This window comes from Vidua macroura, chromosome 3 (assembly GCF_024509145.1).
Source record: "Vidua macroura isolate BioBank_ID:100142 chromosome 3, ASM2450914v1, whole genome shotgun sequence".
Taxonomy (NCBI): Eukaryota; Metazoa; Chordata; class Aves; order Passeriformes; family Viduidae; genus Vidua; species Vidua macroura.
This window is the reverse complement of record NC_071573.1, coordinates 97,272,016-97,296,643: the sequence shown is the minus strand read 5'-3', so window position 1 is coordinate 97,296,643 and position 24,628 is coordinate 97,272,016. Positions and strand designations below refer to the sequence as shown.

Genomic DNA, 24,628 nt, shown 5'->3' with positions numbered 1-24,628 from the left:
AAACTATCATGTAGTTGAGAAGACCTAAAGGATCCAAGCACAACTGACATTTTATCTCAGACAGTGATTCCACTGTAACTGAGGGCTGGTTTTGGGTTTAATGACTTATTTATGCAATATAAATACTGTCAAATGAGATAGGTTTCCCTCTGTACCACACTTTTAAAGGAGAGGGGGTATGGAGGAACTACAGGAATGAATGCCTTCTGAGGCTCCTATCCTGCAGAAATCCAAGCCCAAAACTGCTTTAGGAAATATTTATGAAGCTGTTTTCAATGACTGTTGAAAAGATTGCTTCTTTCCTGAAACCAACATCTGCTCTGCTCTGGTCGACTACACAGGTACAAGGAAACAATGTGACAAGCTAGGAGGAAAATCCACCAGAGGGATCCGGCAACTGGACTTGTGCAAACTGTCATAGCTCAGCCTCGGTTGTGGATCTATGACAACTGAAGATCTGTTGTCCCCTGTTGCTACTGCATCTGGACAGACATACGTATTTTTGAAAGCTGGATAATATTATTATCCATTTTTTCATTACCTTTAACTTAAAGGTGAAATCAATAACAAGTTTCAGAATATAAACTGATCACTTCTGGGCTAAGAGAAGTTATATCTATTACTCCATGAAGACTCAAGTAACCCCTGTCACTTGATGGCATAAGCGAGAAAGAAACAATTTCCTCTGAACTGAGAGAAGATAAATGTGTGTGGTTTGTTGGTTTAATTAATTATTGGCAAGTCCTACAATCAATCCTTTTCCTTTGTTTCTAATAAGTATAAAATTCAAACACTACTGGACACAGGCTTTCACCAGAAAACAAAAATACTTTTCTCTTAGCTACTCCTGCTGGGAGTACCACCCTGTAATCAGTTTATCAAGTTGCTCTGAAGATGATCTCTCTTGCTTTGCACATTAATGAATTGAGATTACCATTAAAGATTATCAGAAGTTTGAATTCTTTCTCTTTTCAGACTGGTACACCTGAAATTAAATAAACTCATTGATCTAATGCATAAATAAAATGAAACATATAAAATTATTTCACTTTATTTCTTGTAGAAACTGCCCAGAAAATGAACTGCTTCTCAATCACAGCCAGTAAAACCCATGTGCTCTACTCAGAAGTAAAAGGAAATTGTCTTATCTCCTTATCTCAAGCAATGAAGATGTACATTAAATCTCCTTGCCTCATTAAGAGAATTGTTCACATTTGGGTTTCTCTTACAGTGACTAACCCCTGCTTCCACTCCAGGGGCTTGCTTATTCTGGTTCTTCTGCAGAATAAATCACAAAGTTTCAAGAGAGATCCATCTGCCTTGAGGGTTTCAAAAGTTTTAATACCTTTTATAAAGCCCTTTTTAGTGGCCCTATGATTGTCAAAAATGCAGTCTGAGGAGTCTTAATGAAATCAGGAAGTGATAGCTGGAAAGAAATGGGGACAATAAAAGAAATTAAGTCTCCATAGACCAAAAGTAGGAAATCAAACACAAAGAGTGGATAGAGAACTGAAGAAAGTCATCTGTCATCTCTCAGATGAAGGTGGCATACATTGGAACCAATTATAGAAGATTTAAAGGATTTGGGAAGGAACAGTAGAGAAGGAAATTCTAAATTATCTTTTTGGTGGCTTTTTCAGGCCCACAAACACGTGAAGAAATAAAATTCCAGAGATGAATGGTGGGCTGCAAAACAAGTGAAAAAATGAGGGGTTTCACTCTGTGCCATACTATAAATGGGGGTCACAGAGTATGGGCAATCTCTTTAGGATTAGTTGGAATAGAAAAGAAGGTATAAAACTACCTAGAAAAAGAAAAAGGCATCAAAAAAAAACAAATCTAGCAGAAATGCAAATTCACCATGACACAGACAAATTTAATCAAATCATGTTAAAAAGAAGAGAGCAGTAGTTTTCTTCCCAAACTTAAGATTTGATTTTAAGACAAATCAAATCGAATTCATGATTTGACATAGAGGACATCACAGTCACCTACCTAACAAGGAAAGTAGAAGTGTACCAAACCACACCAAAGGCCTCTTGAATCTAGTGCCATCTTTTACAGCAATCTGCAGAGGATACTTAGGAAGAGAACATAATATATAAATGAAGATTAAAAACTCTTTCCCCCAGTGCACCTCAATAGTTTCGCACCAGTCACCGTTCCCAATGCAAATAACTAGCCTGACTTGAATGAGAATGATATTTTGAAAGGATATAATGATGCTATAGTAGTAATCTACATTCAGGACACTTAATTTTTAAAAAACTATTGGCAACTGGAATCAGAAAATTCCAAATATGTCAGCAGGCTACAGAACTGCTTTACACTGAAAAAACCTGAATTATCCTCACCAATGAAGGTCAGCAATTGGTGAGGGAACAGTGGCTACAAGAAGTTGCATTTCATCATAGAATCATGAAATGGGCTGAGTTGGAAGCAACCTTAAAGATCATCTAGTACCAACCCTCTTCCATGGGCAGGGACACCTTCCACTAGACCAGGTTACTCAGGGCCCCATCCAACATGCCCTTGAACATTCTTTGAAGGATGGAAAATCCATAACTTCTCCGGAAAACTTGTTCCAGTGTCTCACCATCCTCACAGTAAATCATTTCTTCCTTATATCTAATCTAAACCTGCCCTCTTTCATTTAAAGCCATTCTTCATTGTCCTATTATTACATGCCCTTGTAAATAGTTCCTTTCCAGCTTTCTTGTAGGTCCCCTTTACTGGAAGATCCTCTAATGTCTCCCTGGAGCCTTCTCTTCTGCATGTGGAAGAAGCCAAACTCTTTCAGCCTGTCTCCAAGGCAGAGGTGTCCCATCCACCTCTGATCATCTTTGTGGCCATCCTCTGGATTTGCTCCATTTTATGTTGGGGCCCCAGAGCCAGGGCTCTCATGAGAGCAAAGTAGAGTTGGGAGAATCACTTCCCTCAGCCTGCTGCCAATATAGCCAGGGTGTGGTTGGATTTCTGGGCTGCAAGGCCAGCTCATGCTGAGCTTCTCTTAAACCAATACCCCCACGTTCTTCACCTCCAGGCTCCTCTCAATCAATTTTCTGCCCAGTCTGTATTTGTGCTTGAGATTGCCGCAACCCAGGTGCAGGACCTTGCACTTGGTCTTGTTGAATTTCATGGGCCCATCTCAAGCCTGTCCAGGTCCCTCTGGGTGGCATTCCTTCCCTCCAGTGTGTTGACTGTGCCACATGGCTTGGTGGTCTCAGGTCTCGGCAAACTTACTGAGGGTGCACTCGATCCCACTGTCTGTGTCACCAACAATGTTAAACAGATATTCTTATAGGAATGAGCAGTGCATAATCAGAGGAGGCATTTTATATAGCTGGGGCAAATCACTTTCACCCAGCAATAGCCATCCTAAAATTAGGGTTTTTAGTCTAAGATATTTATCTAAACTCCCACAGCAGGCAATGGAAAAATAAGCACCTCTCAGTAATGATCCATCCCACTCATGTTAGACAGGTATCATAATCAGAATAGTTAGAAAATTTGCAAAGGAAACTAAAGCTAGTGAGAAAAAATCCAATCTAGAAAGGCAACAGAAATGTTTAAAGGATTTAAAAGTACATTCAAAGCCAAAATGAAAATAGTGCAGTACATTCTTGAATGAAGGAGCTTCTATTTGGAGGCAAGCAAAGACAAATAACGACCCTTATGAAACATTATCTCACTAGAATTATGTTAACAACATATTAGCAAGCTTCTTCAAACCAGTGGTCCCTCTAGCCCAAGACTTTGTTTTCTGTGATGGCAGCAGAAGGTGCAGTCCAGGAAGATCCCACGATCACAGCCACTATCCGCAGGTGGAATTGCTGGCTCTGTCCCCAGCAGCTTCAGAGAGTGCCTCCTAGTTCAGGTATGATGGGATCTGGTGATTCTGTAATCTTGATTATAATAACCTCCTCAGACTACTCTGTACAGATGCAAGAGTCTCAGTCTGTCCAGTTTCTCCTTATGAGGCAGCTCCTCTTTTTCATATTTTTGGTGCCTATCTCTTACCTCTCAAGTCCTTCTTGAGAGACAGAGGCCAGAAGAACATTCTTGAGACAGTGCATGTCAGGCTTTTGTACAGAACAAAATCAACTGCAAAAAGAAGCTTCCTGTTTTGTCCTTTGTCCTTTTGTCATCCTTTTGTGATGATGGGCAGTGTTCTCTTGGCCTTGGGACTCTTGCTAATAACTTCAGAGCAGTCTTTGAGTTTTAAGTGACAGTTTGGGGTTTTGGCATCATTTAAGTATGGATTAAATCATGCATCCCTAATTTCCCTAGGCAATATATTTATTTACATTGAAGCCCATCTGCCACCTTTTTGCCCACTCAGTTTAGCAGGATTTTCTCAAAATCCTATGGAGTTCAGGTGGAACTGAAAGACAGTTTTGAACCAGATACCCACTTTGTAAATTCACAGCTGTCAATGTCAGGACTTTTATATGGAATACTGCCTGCAGCACTCCTTAGCGAGCAATAAATTCGTGTAGAAATTGAATCAGAAATGCAAAGGATTGATTGATTACATATTAATGAGCAATCAGTAATAATAAAATATAAATTAAGATATTATTACCTCTTTTTAGAATTTGATTATACAAATCACTGAACACTCTGGCTCCAATCCAGTTAAATTAATGAGTCTTCTCTTCTAGTTAAGAGGCTGTGCCTGTATTAGTAAACTAAATGCCTGGGACTATTCCCTGGCAGTGGGAACCAGGTAGTCAAGAATGGGGTATCACTCCATGATACTAAATTGTCTTACTCTTCAAGCCAGGATAATCTTGCAAGCTGCTCATTGTATTAGCTCCCAAAATAGGCCCAAGAATTGCCTGGGAAAGTGTTAGCTGCAAAAGCCAAAATCACTGTGCTAACACTGCAAAAGTAGAGATAGTTGAGTTCCAAGCCCAAGAACAGTATGTGAGACTGTATCACATAACATAATTGTTGTATACAACTCAAGTACAATATATAAAGGCTGAAATTAAAATACTAAAATAATAGAGATTTTAAATGGTTATGGCTCTAAGAAAATTTAAATATCTTGAAGAATATAATTTTCATGTTCTGTTCCTTTGATGTTACATTCCAAGTGTAAATCTATTTTGCCCTCCTTATTTTGATTGCTGTAGGGCACTCTGGGAATATTCACAGGACAGTACTGTTACTGAACTATTTGTGTGGAATTTGAAAACATGGACGTTATGGCCTCAACAGTCTGCACCAAGACTCATTTAAATAACTTGAGTTTACTCCCAACATGGGAGAGCACAGTACAGCCATCAGTGCAAGTGGGGAAAGTTAATTCTGTGAACTTCACAGCCCAAAACTTGCACTGCTTTCATCTGAAACAGCCATTGTACTCGACCCAGTGCTCCGTGCTTTACATAAGGCCGGCACAGTTTTATATTCTGCTGACATGCTATGCATCATAATTGACCTATACAATTAATTAAAAGCAATGAGGAAAGTAAGTGGAATTTAACCTTAATCAGCACCCAAAGACATCAGTATCTCTGATGTCACCCTGAAGCATCAGGACAGCCAGAACAAGATTTATTTCAAGTAAGCACCAGAAAGTTTTAATTTTTCTGAGTTACCAAAATCTGAAAATATCATGAGGAAAGGATATGATAAAAACATCTGCAGCACTTTCTGATCTTGAGCTGTTCAGATCAAGTATGCCATAAGAAGATAGTTTCTTTTGTAAGTTATTTTATGGTTATTATACACCTATGAAGTTCAAAGAAACTAAACACATTTTCTTAGATGAACTTGCTAGAAAAATGAAACAAAGAAAGGGGAAAGAAAAAAAAAATAAAAGAAAAAAGATTAGTGTGATTTTGATAATGTAAATTAAGACCAAAAGTAGAAAACTCTACAAATGTGACAAAAGGATTGCAGTTTCTCCCTCATGTAAACCATCACTTACTCAAAGAGGAGAAAAATAAAATAGAATTTAGCAGCTTGCATCAACAGAAGGAGACAAATATTAGACCAAGACAAAAATTATCAGGCTTAAAGAGAAATATGAGGGGTTGAACACATGCTAACTCACTGACTGAAATTCAACAGACTACTCCATAGAAGCAGGGCTGCTATCCATGGGTGTTTTTAGGGGTAAATGCAAAGTGAAGGAACAACAATTTTTGCCAAACATATTGTTATATTTTATTTTTGTCTGAATGTTCCATCTTCTGTATTAGTAATAGGAAAATCCTCAGTCTGCTGGAAGAAAATATACTCAGTCTCATGCTGCTTGAGAGTCTAGAAATGTATTTATGCATGCACTTAGCTACAGGTCTGCACATTACACACAGTCTGTGGAGGTTAGCTAGAGACTGAAAGGTCAGGAGGCTGAAAGGTTCTTCCAGGTCAAAGTTGGATATTCTTCTGTGTCCTTTCCATAGACCAGAAATTACATCTGTGAAGTCTGTTTGCTTATGCAGTCAAAACTGTGACATTCAAAATGTACTGGATATAGTACCATGATGAAAGTGGTGCCATATAATCCAAAATTTTTTAAGGTACCTGTGTTATTTTCTTTGATGAAGCATTTGTGGAAAGGAGTTGATCAAGAAAAATATCTACAAAATGTACAGCATTAATGAAAAGACCAGTTAATTAGAACTTACTTTAAACAAGAGCTTGTTGGTAGAAATTTCTGTATGCAAAAAGGAAAGCAGAAACATATGTTGCTACAGAAGTAGTAAGAAATTTTGCCTGTGTTTAGTTGAAAGTACTACCTGGAAAAATACTGATACAGCATGCATTAATATTCTATTTTCGTTAATCTCTTTTCTGTTTAATTTATGTTTTCTTGTAGTGTGTTTCCACTTCAGTGTTTCTTCTTTCAGTCTCATCAGAATTTTGGACTTTTGCAGGTATGAAAAACTAGAAAATTACCACTGTTGTTAGCATTAATCAAGCATACCTTAAGAGAACTATTTTTCAAACAAATGTAATTTTACAGTAGAAAATAAATAAATTAAATGCTACATGACGGATTGCCCAGACTGAAAAAGAGTACTTCCACATCCCAGATGGTCCAAAACATTTTGAAGTGACATGACAATATGCTGAGATAGAGAAACATGCAGGACAGCGTGATGAGAGGGGTTCTAAAGAAGTTGTCAAGACAACCTCATGCCAAAGGACTGAGGCACTTAGTGCTTTCTTTGGCTTTGTTTCTGCTGGCAAGGTCTGCTCTCTGGCATCCCAGTTCTGCATGTCTGGTAGCAAAGATCTGGGGAGGACAAACTACTCATGGCATCTGACAATTGAGTAAGGGACAACTTCACCTGGATGTACACGAACCCATGGCATTCAAGGGTGCTGAGGGGGCTAGCTGGTGCTGCTGCAAGGCTGCCAAAGTCTAACCAGCAGCTGCTAAGGAGTCCTTCACTGCTGAAAGGGAGGAAGAAGCAGAAGATGCTCCATGCTGGCAGGAATGGTTGGTGCATTGGAGGGCAGCCCTGCCAGTCAGGAGGAGCTTGACAAGATGCAGAAATGTGTTGACAGGAATATCATGGGTTCAGCCAGACCCTAAGTGCCTCACCTGTGACACTTTGATGAAGTCTGGCCCATGGCTAGGTAAAAAACTCCTTTGCCTTAGAGGACCCAGAGACTCTTGGGCCCTCATACATGAGAAGCAAACTGAAGTCCAGCTGAGGAAGATGGTTTTACTTAACTTGGAATACAGAAAGGTAAGGGGGGAAATAATTGCAGTCTTCCATTACTTACAAGCAGTTTCTAGAGAAGATGCAGCCTTTTCTACTCAGAGACACAGAGAATGGTCAAGATACAATGATTACAAGCTACAACAGGTCTTTCATGATGACACCAGTGAAACAGATTGATTAAAATTTATGTGGAATCTCCATCCTTGGAGATTTTCAAAAGTCTACTGGACAAGGCCCTGAGAAACCTGCTGTGATATTGAAGTCTGCCCTGTTTGGAGCTGAAGATTGGTCTAGATGAGCTCTTTACAACCATTTAACCTAAATTATTCTCTCATACTATACTCCAGGCTGCATTGCCTTACAAGAGCCGAAATTGTAGTTTCCAATATTTTTTTTCCAAGAGTCATTCTTGAAAGTACATCTACACAAGGGAAATACTGACTGAACACACACACCCTTCATGGAAGTTATAAATTTTTCAATGTATTGTAGGAGGAAGAACTCTAGCTATGGATTTTGGTCCCAGGGTAATCAGTATCAGACTTCCATAAGTGCCTAAAAGAACAACATAATGTAACATGCCACCATCACAAGGAAGTATAAATTATCTCTACAATTGCTTTGAAAGAAAGATTGTAAACTCAGTTCAGTAAAAGCTAACTCTAACCTTCTAATGACAGGAATGTCAATCTTTAATTTCAATATTGACATCAAAGGATATGACTCCTGCTAATTTGAACCTTTCAGAACACAAACCTCCTAGAAAACTTATGAAGGTCAAATTTCCTCCTTGCTTCAAGAGGAAAACAAATGTGAAAAAAACAGAATTTCCTGCAGGACAGAAATGCTATGTTTCTCTCAGCTGCATAACTGAATACTGTTGAGCACTGTTCCTCTCAAGTGCTCAAAATATTTTTGAACTACAATGCAAACAAATTTATCACCATTTCCCCATATCCAAAAAATGTGGCAACACTCATGTTCATCATTGCCTATTATGGCTTACTGCCTTCCCTCAATGGTTTTAAGTGTTGTGAGTGTTCAAAATATATATTTTTAACCAGAAGGTAATACTTAGTCCACAAATGACTGCATATAGTTGTACTGGTTTTGGCTAAATTAAATTAAGTTAATTTTTATCACTGTAGCTCTGAGGGTGCTATATTTGGGATTTCTGACCAAAGCAATGCTGATAACACATAAACATTCATTATTGCTGAACAGTGCTTGCACAGGACTAAGGCATTTTCTGCTTGTCACCACCCCACCAGTGAGGAGGCTGGGAGTGCACAAGAAGCTGGGAGGGGACACAGCCAGGACAGTGACCCCAGCTGACCCAAGGGAAATTCCCTAACATATGGCATTGTGCTCAGTATGTTAAGCTGGGGGAAGAAGAAGGAACAGGGGGACATTTGGAGTGATGGTGTTTGTCTTCCCAAGCCACATTATGTGTGGTGGGGCCCTGCTCTCCTGGGGATGGTGAACACCAGCCTGCCCTTGGGAAGCACTCAATTAATTCCTTGTTATGCTTTGCTGGTGTGAATATGGCCTTTACTTTCCCTATTAAACTGTCTTTATATCAACCCATGGCTTTTCTCACTTTACCCTTCAGATTCTCTCTCTCCCCCATCCAAACCAGGGGATGTGACTGAGTGGTTATGTGGGCTAAGCTGTTGGCTGGGGTTAAACCACAACAGCAGTAAACTGAATAGAAATAGCCAACAATTAATTAATCACCCAGTTAAGGGAGCAAGGACCCCCATCCTCATCATCTCACAGGAAAAAGCATCATTTTCTCAGGAATGACTTTCAAAATACTTTCTTTATCAAAGTTACCTTTTTCTCCTGGAGGTCCAACTCTGCCTGGACGACCTGGAGCACCTTTCTCCCCCTTTTCTCCAGCCTCTCCTGTTGATATAAAAGTAAACAAAAAGAAGACTCCTATTAAACCAGGATTATTTTCTGTTAGCAGCCGTGACAAGAATGCCATTCTCTCCAGTGAAAAAAATAGAAGTAGATGTGACCTGATTTAGCAGATTTACTTGATGGACAGAAAATAGATTTTTCTTCAATTGATGCAGACATTGGAAAACCCTGTCAATACATTACTGAAGTCTCATACAACAGGTCTAGTTTTGTGGATGTTACTTATATCACTGACCTTCAAAAAGCCAACAGCACAATTCACTTAAGCAGAAGCTTCAGAATCAGACCCCAGGTCAGCACATAAACTTCTGTGTTCACCAAATTCTTTCCAAGCCTCTGCTAAGGACATTTTTAAATCTCAAGTGAAAATGGCTTAACTATGACCTCAAATTAAAAGAAAAAAAAAAAAAGCCATTTTTGTGACCTATAAGAAGGCACTGCTACATCCATCATTAGAGGACCATTTTTAAGCATGAAAGCATTAACTCCCTACTTTGTATCCTGAGTTATATATTGTGCTTTTTAATCTCTGATGTATGAACCACTATGTAGTGTATTTACATGCACACAGCTTGTGGTGCATCATTATATTCAGCATATTTAAACATCACTTTCTGTAAAAAGTGTTTGCCTCCCTGGTGCTTTTCATTAAAAATTTGGGGATTCTTAGCTTGTTTTGCCCACTACAGCCACACTAGTACTGTAGTCTGCCATTGACATAAAATTAAAATCTCTGACAAACAGAAGGTTAAAGAATTATTTATACAGCCACCTTGACAAAACAGGATTTATATGAGGAAGGAGAAGAAAGTTCTATGGCTTCCACAGAAAATAATGTGCTGGTATGTAAGATCCAGAGTTAGCACAGCACATATGATATCCCAACACTGCATTTCCATAGAGGAGAGTGAGCATTAGCTGCTCAAGGAAGCTGATGGGAACACCACAGTAGGAAAGTCAATGCTTGTCATGCATCCCACAAGCCCAGCTCTCTGGCATAGCTGGCAGCTGTGGTTCAGAGAGGAGTCACAGAGATGACATGTAAAAACATGTCACACCATGGCACATTTCAAATATGCAGCCTCCAGCTCTCTTTCCATCTCTCTCTTTATTGTAGACCTAGGTGGCTGTGAGCAGAACTCAGCCCTCCATCTGTTATATTTTCATTCTTCAGGCTGCTCCAGACCATCTTCCCTGCCTTCAGACATGCAAAAATAGGCCATTCTCTGACCTTAATGAGGACAAACTTCACATAACCCCCAGTGAATAATATTGTTAGTATGAAACAGGCTATAATTTGGCACATTTGGGAACGTCACATTTTTATTATCAAGCAACCAATAGGCATTGTATGATTGCCTTTCACCCCTCAGGGCTGGTTATGAGTTCTTTGCTTCCCAAAGATAAATCCTGACAATGACTTTTCCTTGCTCTCTGGAGGCTGAGAGCAGGCTATTACAGCCTATTGCTTTACACGTTCTTCAGAGTGAAAGCTGTGCATTAGGGATCAATAAAATAGATCACTCTTGCTTCAGGCCATTACACTTGCCTGCATTTATTCTTATAATACGATGACACCGCATTCCTTAGTGTGGGTGTTTTAAAAACTTTCTCCAGGAGGAGATTACTCCATTACAGGCCCAGCTACAGACCAGTCAACATTTTTTTCAGCTGTTTTAAGGAGCAAGACCTTGGCCAAGAGAGACTGATCAGTGGTACAGCACAGCTTTGCCTTGCCAGCTATTCTTGCTGTTTGTACCTTAATCATTCTGCAAATTGAGGAAGTAAAGCCTGTGCAGGTGTCATGGGCAACAAAACAGTTTTCTGTCAAGACATTTCAAACAATTTAATTTTTCACCAATAAACAATAATGTTTAACTTCTTGATTCATGAAACAAAGAAAGACACCCCTGTGCCTCCTTTCTGGTCTCCCGTCCCTCGATCTACAACCAAGTCCCTTCCGAGCAGGAGGTTGGGATCTGTGCATTATGGTCCCTACCTGACTGGTCTGTTGTGGCCTCTTCCATCAGCCACAGTCCCTTAGCACTTGCACCTCATGCTCAGTCTCCTCTCCATCCTTCCTGCATATTTGCTCCAGCCCCACGGCAGGAAACAGTACCTTCTTTGTCAGCACAATGCAGCCTTGTCTATGCAGCTGAGACAGGGCGAGATGCAGTTAGTAGTGCTCCACAGTGCTGAGATGCCCCATACTCCTAAAAGAAATTTAAACCCTGCCAAACTATGTGAGCTATTAAGCATTCCTGTCTGGTGATAATTTCTTTCCATTACTCATATTCCCCATGTGAGTTGATGTATCAAGTGTGGGTGTAAAAAAATTGGGTTTTTTAACGTAGCATTAACTTTTTTATGTATTGAACGTCATTGAGAGTATTAAGACAGCTCCTGCTTTAGACTCTAGAAGGGAGACAACACAAGATGACAAGCTGAGAATTTAAGCTTTGAAGGGCTGTTCTGTGTTATTTTTTTCTCCACAATAGTAGTAACCTCAATTTCATGTGCCTGTCAAAAGAAATTGGACTTTAGGAAGAATATGAGTGAGCTGTGCAGTGAGGCTTCATCATCTGCTTTTTCACATGCAGCACACTTTTCTTATTATTAATATTGCTGGCTTTCTAAAACATGGTTCAGTCTGCTATCTGCATTCTCAGAGCTATGGTTTTTCCCTTACATTTTTCATCTTACTCCTTTATACTCTTAAGTTTAAAAAATTGCCAACCCACCAAAACCTGCCCCCTTAAAAAAAAACCACTAAAATTACTACAAAAAACAAACAAGCAAAAAAATCCACCAAAAAGTCAAACCAAAACAAAAATACCCCAAACATACAAAAACCCTAAAACCAACCAACTAACCAAACAAAAACAACACCCCCCCAAAAAAGAAAAAAAAAACAAAACCAAACCAAACCAAAAAAAAAACAAAAAAAACAAAACAAAACAAAACAAAAACAAAAAAAACCAAAAAAAAACAAAAAAAAAAACAAAAAAAAAAAAACAAAAAAAAACAAAAAAAAAAAAACCAAAAAAAAAACCACAAACTACCAAAACCTGTCCCTAAGACCTAAACTGCTGACTTTAATCTCATTTGTGCTTTTACTATTCTTGGCGTCTTTAGTAGCTTTCTCCCTCATCCATTTCCACTTCCATTCTCATCTCACACCCCTTCTGATTTTCTCTTTTACTCTGTGGGATCTTAATTGATTTTGTGTCATTTGACATTTATTTAGTTTCAAGTCTCTCCACTCAGTCTCATTTTTGAGCTCTTCTTCCTTTGTTTTTCCCTATTATCTCTTTCCGTTCTTCTAAAATTCCTCCTTTATGCTCCCCTGCTTCTGTGTACTTTTCCGTGATGACTTTCTCCTTCATCACCCCATTTGGACTCCACTTTTTGCACCACCTCTTAAGTGTCTATCCTCTGCCATTCACATATCCCATGGTCTCCCTAATTTCTTGCATTTTTTCCCTGTACCTGGTTTTCCCAGATTCTGACTGAGCCATGCCCAGCAGCAGTGTGGCACTCCATTTCTCCACCACTGGAGATGTTACTGGCAGCCCAGGGAAGGAAGAGGAGATGGTACAGATCTAAAAGCTGCAGTGAGCAAATCCTGCTGCATGGCAGCTGAAATTTGGGCACGTGGCCACATGTGTGCTCAGTTTAAAGGAAGCCTTGGCCAGTGAAATGGGTTGGGGTTGTGCCAGTGGGGGACAGCAGTATCTCATCACCACCTCTCTGAGCCAGTCCCCCTGACAGCATAGCTGGAGTATTGAAAGCTTTCTAGGGATTTCACATTAACTAGGTCTGTATCAGGTCATTTTGTGCTTCACTGAATTTGTACATCAATCTCTCTCAATTTTGCAAGCCTTATATCTTATGAAGCTGAGTGAAACCATTAACACACAGTGGTTTTCAGGCCTCTCTCTGGTTTCCAGGTTCAGAATTGTCATCTGCCAAAGGGTCCTGCACAGTTTACACACTTTAAAAACCTTTGCTGCACATCATATTAATAATGTTAATAATAATTACCATTATTATTATTGCATTACAATGGTAATCACAGATGCTAATTTTGAATGATTACAAAAAAAAAAAAAAAAAAAAAAAAAGAAAATCAATGCAAAGAAGTCATAAAACTCATCCTGTCAAGTTCTTTCATATGAAAAATATTTTTAAAGCTTAGGGCTGTGGAATCTGACCCTTTGACTGATCTTTCATGCAAATTTGGACAACATATATTTAACTTGGTTGTGTTGTCCTCTGTAAGTCACATTAAGAGCACTATCCTATGCCTTTTACACAGTAAATATATCAAACAAATTAAACAACTTTACTCAAGTCTTAGTTAAACCTCAGAAGGCCTGGACATAGTGTTGTTCTCTCTAACTAGAACATCTGCAGAAAGTCTACATATTATTAAGATCAAAAGCCACTTATTGAAGTAAAGAGTAAAGAACAGCTTTTGGCTGAGTTCAGGCATCCAAAGTTGCATCTATAATAATAATGATAGACAAAACAATAATAAATATTAAGAAATAAACATATTCTTAAAGCCAATTGGCAAAGCACAGCCCTCATCCCTATGGCCCAGCTCTCTTGCCTCAAGCAGGGGCCAGCCATACACAAATTGGGCAATGCCTGGAGCGGGCAGTTTACACCCAGCCAAACCCATGGCCAAGCTTGGCTCACAATTTAGCTGTGTGAACAGCTGCAGAACAGAGCTGAGCCTCACCCTTCCCAATCAGTTAACCAGAATAGGCAATGCCTGCAGTCCCTACTGTGGCTTTCAGGCTACTCAGGAAAGCCCACATTTGTACAGATAAGATTAATGGCAGCAGTTGTGGTGAGGTAGATTTTGTGACACTACAAGGCATAATTACAAGGAAAACTGAAAGGTTGTTCTTACACAATGCTTTTTTTTTTTTTAATTGCTAATGATAAACTGATAGTTTTCATGGGGTTTTGGTGGGTTTTTTTGTTTGTTTGTTTGTTTGTTTTTGTCTTTAAAGGACAAAAAAAATTAAACAGTTAAAAAGTATTTCCCCATGTTCAAAAGTGTTATATTTCAACAGAAATATCATAGCCTCCACAAGGGGAATTATTGTTATTGACTAAATAGGGCTGGGATTTCAACAATCATAATGGATGTCATTGCTTTAAAATGCTAATTCTTCCCAGTGGTTGATTTCTTATTCAAGGTATATTTTTTCCTATGAAAAGTTCAATCATTTATTACACCACCTTCTTTGGGCAAGAGTTTGGGGGCATAGTCTGTAAAAATGTTGCCTTTTTAAAAAAAAACCTATAGAAATGTCAAAAATCTAACTATGTTTGTTTTCTTCTAAAAGGTTTCAAAGCATTCAAGCTTTGAAAAAATCAAAAGAAGACAAACAAAATACAAGAAAATACAAAATAATTCCTATTACATTGCAAAATGGAAATGAAAACCTCGTCAGGTATAAAGTAGGGCCTGATGTTACAGTTTTTGGGTATGTGTACCACTGCTCAGTATAAACACAGAGAGAGCAAGCAGGCAATGTATAAGAGTAACAAGTACTAGTGATCACGAGCAAATCTGGGAAACTGGCATGCATTCTCTGAACCATTTAATTTCACCTTATGGACCTTAAAACTCCATTTTTAAGGAGGCTATAAACAGGGGCAAATAAGAGGACAACTGAGAGGCAACTCCTTTGTCTCTGTTAAAACTGTCAGTTATGCAAATGAGCCTGTTAGAACAAAAAGTTTAATATTTGAATAATGGAGTAGGCTTTCACATTACCTTTGAGGCCTGGAACAAGAATCTGAACAGAGCAGGACTCCTCTGCAATGTGTTGAGGATATCCAGATCTTAGCAGTGACAGGAAGGCAAGGCTAATTAGAGTCACCAAGAAAACCAGATCTCTCTTCATAATGAGCGCTTACAGGTCACTGACTCCTAAACAAAAGAATGAATAAACAGTTGTAAGAATTCCAAAGGCTTTCAACAGTTTCTAAACCCATGCAACATCCCACTACAAACACAATATATATTTGTGTGCCATAACCCACACAGCATGAGAAGCACATGTGACCTCCAAGCAGGTTATATGTTCCTCAGACACACATGAAACCGGCAGCAGCACATTTAGCAGGTTTCTTTGCTGTTAGACTTGATGGGATAAAGCTCAGGAGAAATGTAATTAAACAAGAAGGAGATTAAACAATGATAATAATAGGCATTTCTGTGTTCATGATTGGAGGCAGCTATCTGGAAAGGTAAAAGGAGATAATGCAGCATACAGGCTTAGAATCACAGAATTGCTTAGGATGGAAAAGACCTCTAAGATCATCAGGCAACCCAGGACTGCCAAGTCTGCCACTAAGCCATGTCCCCAAGTACCACATCTACATGTCTTTGAAATGTGTCCAGGGATGGTGACTCAATCACTTCCCTGGGCAGCCTGTTCCAGTGCTTGACAACCCTTTCCATTAAGTAATTTTTTCCTAATATACAATCTAAACTCCCTCTTGCACAACTTGAGGCCATTTCCTCTTGTCCTATTTCTTGTAACCTGGGAAAAAAGACCATCTCCACCCTGGCTATAACTTCCTCTCAAGTAATTGCAAAGAGCAATAAGGTCTTCCCTGTGCCTCCTTTTCTCCAGGCTAAACCCCACTCCTCAGAGAATTTGTGCTCCAGACTCTTCACCAGCTCTGTTGCCCATCTCTGGACATACTCCAGCAGCTCTATGTCCTTCTTGCAATGAGGGGCCCAGAACTGAAAACAGGATTTGAGGTGTAAACTCACCAGTGCCAAGTACAGGGGGAAATCACTGCCCTGGTCCTGGTGGCCACACCATTGCTGATAAAGGGCAGAACATCATTGGCCTTCTTGGCCACCTGGCCTTGCCCTGAAAGTTGTCAGTACTAAGTTCCCATTAGAGTGGATACTGCTCTAAAAAGGCAATTCAGTAACAGATGAGACCAGCTCAAAAGCCTGAAAATTCACTTCCCATCTACCTGAGCACTGCAATTGTGCCCAGGCAAATTGTCTGATACAATAGCCCTCATATAAGTCATTGAGGGTGGAAGGCAGGTAATATTTCACTGTATCATTCAATAAAGTTGAATCAGAGTCTTCAATAACTCCTGAAGAGAATCACCTTTGAAACATATCCTAGTCTAAGCTGACAAGTGAAATGGCTTCCCTGAAATTACGGTGTGAAGAGAATGTCCCAGAAAACAGCCAAACAGAAATGGAGTTTGTGCAAAAGGACTGTAAAAAATCCAGTATTTAGGAGGCCTGTAAAAATACTTTGACAAAAGTGTTATTTATGTATTTCTGATATGTTTTTCTAGTCTGTCCTTAACCAGAGCTCAGTAGTACACAAATAAGCTGAAAGTCATAATAGGTTTTTTATCATCTTTTATAGCCACCATAAGGGAGTATGCATTTTACATCTAGAGAAAGAAGTTTGGGTTATATTAATTTCCACTCCCTGAATCCCTTCAAAAATAAGTCAAGTAGGATTAGGCACAGGTGTGAGACCAGTATGTGGATCTGTATGCCTCAACATATTGGGGATCTAGGAGAGCAGAACTGTTATTTTTGGGATGGCCTGAAGGTATTAACTGGCATAACAGATGTCTTAGCAGCAAGGCCAAGTAGATGATTTTGGATTTGGGGGAATAAATTGTCCCTCTGAATTATTGTCCAGTTTGTGCTTCCATTATCCCCTAGGAGACCATAGCAAGAGAATCTGATGGGAGCAGACTTTGTCTCCTTCCTCATGTGTGGAGGGCATTGCAGGAGTTACAGACCAGGTTTCTCTGCCTCAAAACCCCCTTGCTACACCATCTGTTGCTACATCCACATTGAGGGACAGGGCGATGCCACAATACACCCCTAAGTTCTTACTGATCATCCAGCTCTGGTGCAAAGACTTGTATGCGCTATGAGTCCCTTTTGACCCAAATCCTTTCCCCAGGTTTCTTTCCAAAGGAGAGAGACCTGCAGCTGGAGGGCCATGCCTTAAAAGATGATATCTATGCTTAGAGCTGGGAAGAGCTCTTGAGTCAAGAGATCTCAATGCAGTCATAGTCTAATGGGCTACAGTAGGGCAGAAAACCCTACGGAAAAGGTAATGCTGGGTAATTTTCCCATAGGGCAAAGGAGGAACAGGGACTATCTGAGGATTTCCACAACCTGCCATGCAGTTCTATAGTGGCTCAGGCATAAGCTACTTCATAGACAAGCTTTGCCAGCCAGAAAGAATACTATGAGATGGTGGAACTGCTGCCCAAATATTTAGGCCATGATAAGTTTTGTCACAATTGCAGCAATTATCACTTGAGGCTTCTCAAGACTACAGGGCAAAATTGACTTTTGCCACTCAAGGATGAGGAACAGGAGCTAGAGGAGAAGGTACATAATAAAGCCATGCATGGATCTGTTAGAATGTGTCCAGAGGAGGACACAAAGATGACCACCCCTCCTACAAAAACAGGCTGAGAGAGTTGTGGCTGTTCAGCCTGGATGATGTCTTAAGTTTTAGCTTTCATATTTTTCAGACTCTGTACTGCCTTAATGTGTGACTCTGAACTTCATATTAAGTGCTAGTAAGTTCATTTCACAAGGTAGTTAGGCAAAATAATCCTTTTCCAGATTAAGAACCAAAGACAACCGTTGCAGCTTCAGACCCAAAAAGCATAAATAACAGCAAATTAAAGAGAGTAAACCAAGAGAATAGGACTTCATAACCAAAAACTGTAATTACAAAATTAACCCCAATATACAAATAAACCAAAAGTTATAAAAGTGTAAAAACTCATAACCAGTTGTCCATCTTGTGTCCATCTTGAGCAGAACCCCAGCCAGGCTTTTAATACTACCCAAGATATAACCTTTAAAAGCCTTTTAATAAATATCTACTTTATTCCTTTAACTCTGTCTAGTCTCTGTTCTAAGTCAGCCTCTCTAGGCATCATGGAGAAAAGAATTCTCAGGGGAAACATCACTCGGGCCTTCTGGTGCTTAAAGCAGGCTTATAAAAAAAGAGAGAGAGTGGCTTTTTACACAGGCAGACTAGTGATAGGATAAGGAAGAATGGCTTTAAATTGAAAGAGGAGATATTTAGATTAGGTAGAACAGGTTTCCCAGAAAAGTTAAGAATGCCCCATCCCAGGAAGTGTTCAAAGCCAGATTGCACAGGACCCTGCACAATCTGGTCCAGTAGAAGATGCCCTGCCCATGGCAGCGGGGTTGGAATTAGAAAATCTTTAAGGTCCCTTCCAACTGAAGCCTTTCCATAATTCTATGATAAAGGTGGACATAAAGAACTGCAATAGTCAGGGAGGAAAAGGAAAAGTAATGGAAATTTGGAGGCCATGGAGAAGCAGCAACCAGGCCAGATCCCCAGGGCTCTGAGACAAAACCAGCAAGAAAACATTTGCTGTGTTGCTGAACTCTGCTTTTCTGGGCTACATCCTCCCTTGCCTGTGCACAGGGAGAGCCAAAAGTAGTAGAAACCAGGTCAAGTCACCAGCTACTTTACAGCTATTTTCTATGGTTATGCAAACTATTTGACCACAGTCTTGAGATAGTTTTGAAGTATCAATCTCTGTGAGAACACTTTTCTCCAAAAGATCCTCATGTGCATACTAAAATTACTTCAGAAACTTTAAGCTTGAATCTGGCTACATCTTCCCTGAAGGAGATTCCTAACCCCAGGGTACAAGGAATTTGGACAGTCCTGCCTCTTTTTTCTGTCTCTGATTCACAACAGTTAGCAAACAAGAGGGAACAACAAGAACTAGTCAATAAAAAAGGTTGAGGAAAAGGGTGCTTTTCCAGATCGTCAAAGGTTTCTAAGGCCAGTGTTGGCATTTAAAGAGTCAGTGCTGGTCGACAGCAAAATGAAGGGGTCCCTGGCAGGAACATGATTTGCAATGCCAAATGAGGGACCAGCACTCCTTTATGGAGGAAGGCTGTTGGTTGCCTCAGCCAGCCAGGAGGATGTGCCTGGAAGTCTCTTTCAAACACCCTCAGCAGCAGCCACCCCTGAGAGACAGGGTTTGCAGCCTGCAGGACCCACCTACACCCCAGGAGAGCACCTGATCACCAGCCTGCAGGACATCCTAGACAGCATATCCCACCTTTTTTTATGTAGTGAGAGCACTTTAGGATGCAGAAGATCAGACAAAGTGGCTTTCAAGCCAAGTGGTTCAGATACCCAGCTGAAAGCCTGGAAATTAGGCAGTTTCAGTATGAGTACCTGCCAGACTGGTGATAAGGATTCTTGATGGACAAATTGGAGAGTGGAATGAAATGGCCTGAGATGGAAGAAGAAATTGAAATTACAGTGGTGCTCCTGTCTCTGCATTAGTGAATAAAAGGCAACATCACCTCCTCTGTCTGCATTTTATGAGGATTTAGATGTATCCAGACCCCAGCTGAAAGATCAAAGGCTCCAGGTATGTTAAATATTAATCTGCCTTTGCAAACTCCTACATAGCTGAGAGATGAGACAGACATCGAGCAGCAGAGAACTGTCAAGGCTGCTTCTTGGCTCTCCTCAGCAGCCACGTATGATGGATTTTCTGGGGAAAACAAAATCTCCAACAAAGCTTCAGCACATTCTCTACTGTCTGCAGCTGCACTTACATGTCTCAGAGACAGAGGGGATACAACCCCACCCTACCACATATTAACTCAACTCACAGAGGAAATGGACTTGTTCTAGAAAAAAAAGCTTCTTTAATGTCATTCAGGTAACAACACCCAGATCCATAAGAATACTCAGGGAAATACCTTGGTCTGAGAAGAGCCACTAACAGAAGGAATCTCTGAGGAGGTTGCATATTAAAAACTCTAGAATCTGTGGTTGTAGTAAAGGGACACATTAATAGTAGAAATCAAGCCAAAAGCATTTTGTATATCACTTTCTCAATCTCTCCCTGCTTTCAAAAGAAACTTTCTGCAGCTAAAATTTCTTTCTGTGAGTGAAATAACAGTTTGATCTCCAGGTATGTGCTACAGCAGACACTTTCACTTTAAAATACTAGAAAATTTCTTGCCTTTCTGACCTGCTTTCAAGCCCTTTCAGACCTAGATGCATAAAATTTTCATTTAAGAAAACTAAATCTCACTGAAACTGGTCCTCAGATAAAGGAGGACCAAGCTGTTTTTTCAAACCACTGTTTTGGCCCTGGTATTTGGAGTATCTTCAGCATTGGTAAAATCAACGCTAGAGAGAAACCTAAAAGTGTTCAGCACTTGTAAAAGTATGAATATTTTCTCACTGCCTATGTAGGGGTCAAAAGTCAAGTTTATGGCCATTAACAGTGGCCATTAAATTAGTGAAAGCTGAAAATATTGGAAAAAATATAGGAGAAGAAAAAGGCAGCACTTCCTTAAAAATAAAAATTAATAAAGTGCCTCGATTTCTGTCAGAAATGAAAACATATAAATGCAACCAGCACAATAATTTCAAAACAACTTTCGAGACCTCTCAGCTTTAGGAAATCTGCCTCAGTCACCAAAGGAGAAGAGGTTTCTCAAGCCAAGCTTCAAATGACAAGTCCTTGAGAGGTCATTGGAGAATCCCAAAGGCCCCACAGGCTTGCTCAAAGCCGCTGCAGGACCAGCCAGGCCAGCTGGCACTCATTGAGTTCCCACACTTCCCCCCAGCTCTGGGGAGATGGAAAGCTTGGAGATCACTTGAGCCAGCTAATGCCTCATGCATGAAGTCCCTGTATCTACCAGTGGCTCCAAAAGTGCCAGTGGCTAATTCTATGCCATTATTTTGGACTTAGAAGAAACAACACAGATGATCTGCCAAGCTGAAACTAAATGGATGAAAAATGTAGAAGACAAGTGATGCTTGCTGACATTAATGCTCAGCTAGCCAATAGCTACAGAGTAACTGTAATCCTCGGTATAATCCTATAGGACTCATCTTTGAGCTGGTTTTATTTCATTGAGTAGTTTTCACACTATGATTTTTTTTTTTGCTGTTATTTTTTAAATTATACTTAATTCTCAGGTATCTGAGCTGAATTATCTATATTCTGAATTGAGTATGCTTCTGCTACAGTCACACAAATCTGCAGAGCCACAGCCACATTTGGTGAATGACTTTCCCAAGCTGGTTTGAGTCAGCACTACAGACACAGCAATAACTTTCAACAGTTTTCACTCCCTGACTTTTCAAGTCCTTGTCATCCCCATCTCAACACCTCCCTGGCAGAACTCTCTGGCAGCTCATGTATCTTCAAGCCAACTGCAGGCCCTAAGCTGAATTCTAGGAGATACAACACATGCCCACCAAAAAAAAAAAAAAAACAAAAACGAAAAAAAAAAAAAACATATGCCCACAAAATAGCAGGCTGTGACACCGTCCCCATGCTATTTCAAACATCTTGAACAGATAAAAGACCAGCTACCAGCAGCACCCACCGCAGACCAGGGACACGTTTCTGGGGGAAGCGAGGAGAAGCAGAAGGGACAAGCCTCCAGCACTGCTGACATTGCTGAAGCTGCGTTTCACCCCTTGGCCCAAGAGATGTGGATCATTCCCTGGGGAAGAAGCCTTTCACATTGGAGATGAAACCTGTGTCACTGACCTCATCTTTCTCCATTACACCCTTATTAATCTTCCTAACCTACAGATGTTTTGTGTAGCTATTCTTTAACTTTATCTAAGCATTTTCTCATTTGTCCTCTCAGTTCCCTTGCACATTACCTTGAGTAATCAAACATTCGCCATTTAGCTAGACTATAAAAATCAGAATCAATTACAAAGCTGCTTAAACATTGGTTGATCATTATCATAACATTGCAATGCTCTCAAGTTAAATCCTACATGTTGATTTAAAGGTTAAAGCAATGGACTTGAAAGACTGAAAAAAACCCCTAAATATTAATACTGTAGAATTGCAAAAATGAGGACCATAACTGCCATGGTTACCAAGTCTCTGTGAAATCTATGGAGCATGGAGTAGCATAAAGCAGAGACATAACACATTTCAGCTCCTGATGACACTGAAGAACAGCAAGATTTGCTGTAGAGGACAAAAGAGTGAGTCTAAGCTGATGGGAAGCTAGCATTACCTAAAAAGCAAACTGATAGTAAGTCCTTGGTTACTCCCCAAAGTACAATTAATACTGGCACAATAGAGCCATTTCCTCAGACAATGTTTGTGAGGTGTAAGGTATGATTAGTTTGTCAACATAGGTGCCCTTATCAGACATAGGTATAGTAGTCTCATTTTTCATCAAGAATGTTTTTAAAAACTGGGACAAATTTCATCCTGATGTTGTTCTGCTGAAGTTAGTGAGTTCATGTTAGAATTAACTTACTGCCATCTGTACTGAAAGTGTAAAAACAAGACTTCAGCAAGAGTGAGATGAAGTAGTGCCAGAAAGGAGCAAGTTTTCAAAACTTTTAACTAGAGGGAGATGGGACCTGAGTGCCAATTTTTTCACAATACTTCTCTATGGATTTTTAGACAATCTATGGATTTTTTGTAGAAAATAACACTCAAGTACATTTTTGTTTTTATGTAAATTGGTGGTCAGAGACAACTAGAAATACTAAACAGAATTTCTCCTGCAATGTTTCAATCAAAGTCTCTACTAGATTACAAGATCTCTTCTGCCTTCAGCTATATTTTACAAAAATAGTTTGTGATTTTGAATGCCATCATTGTTATATGTCAGATCAAATTTTTTGTATTCTCAACCACAAACAAACCAACAAACAAACTACTGTACAGTTTTCTAATTTAACTATCAGTTCTTCTAAAACAGGGGTCTAAAATGTCTCAGTTCATTCCCTTGGCTATAAAGCATTTACATGAGAACTTCATACTATCCCCACACAGCTATATGTAGGAAATAAAAAACCAAGGATTCACCAAGAATCAGTGAATGATGTGGAGAATGCTGCAGGGAACATTTCTGTACATGAATAAATACATAACAGGAACATATGCATTTGTAATTTTATTTATGAAGCTTTAAGCCCTTTCCCTCCACAGAGGCTTAGGACCAGCTGCAGAAGTTGGGGTATCTCTGCAATATTATGCCCACTCAGCTTACACTTTGCAACACATTTTCACTCTTGAGGTGTTTGGAAGCTTTCCTAGGTGGGCCTGACCATTGTCTTCTTGGGGGGACTGGAGAGGCTGAAAAGGCAAACTCACTCTGAGAGGGGGTTGTCCCAGTCCTGCAGCTCCATTCTGGGAGGTGTAGAGAAGAGGCAGAAAAGTCTATCAAGGCCCCATCCAATCATCCCAGCCATGCCAGCAGTGGCACCTGCCTTTTGCACAACAGAAATGCCATTCAAGTATTGATCCAAAAGGTGGGAAGTAACAGCTATGGAAGATCCTTGGCTTAAAAGGATTAAAACACACAGCTCCAGCTCCCCAAGAGAATAATTGCTCACATTGGATGGACACAACAGGTGAAATTAGACTACACTCAGGCATGCTACATTAAAGGATGAAGTGAAGCAGAGAAGAAGCCTGATGACGAAGCTGGCTCAAGCCTGGTGGTAGGACACTAGACTAAAACTGGTAACATGTGTTTTCTGATTTCTATGTCCCACAGCTGATCATGTAAAAACACAGGGACAGGTCAGGAATATCCAAAGAGAAGACAAAATCTAAGAAAAGCAGTTTATGAGATTAAAGGAAGAATAAAAACAAATTACAAGCCATAGGATATAGATTACTAGTGGACATAGAGCAAAAGGGAAAAATTAGAAGTCTGACCAGGGGAGAGTAGCAGAGAAAGGGCAGAGGAGCAATGGCACCATCCCAAAGGGCAAGGGGACAGGGAAAAGGTTTGCTTTTGGTAGTCACAATATCATACTCCACAATATCCTCTCCTCATTGAGGAGAAAAAACAAGAAAAATCTGAAACAGCTTTTGACCCCCTTTTCTCACACATTAGATAAGTGACAACTACAATTAAAGGAGGTTTTAAGAATAAAGGGAAGCCACTTGAACTG

At 39.9% G+C, this 24,628-nt stretch overlaps 1 protein-coding gene across 2 annotated transcripts in view; it reads right to left on the bottom strand.

Annotated features, from left to right (window-relative positions):
* Nucleotides 1-24,628, bottom strand: part of COLEC11 (collectin subfamily member 11) — a 39,006-nt gene that overhangs the window by 5,519 nt on the left and 8,859 nt on the right. For both annotated transcript variants that reach the window (XM_053974461.1, XM_053974462.1), the window contains exons 2-3: nucleotides 15,415-15,570; nucleotides 9,528-9,599 (exon numbers count right to left, since the gene is read on the bottom strand). In XM_053974461.1, coding sequence (XP_053830436.1) covers nucleotides 9,528-9,599; nucleotides 15,415-15,544 — 202 coding nt within the window. In that variant the 5' untranslated portion in view covers nucleotides 15,545-15,570. The remainder of the gene's footprint in view (nucleotides 1-9,527; nucleotides 9,600-15,414; nucleotides 15,571-24,628) is intronic.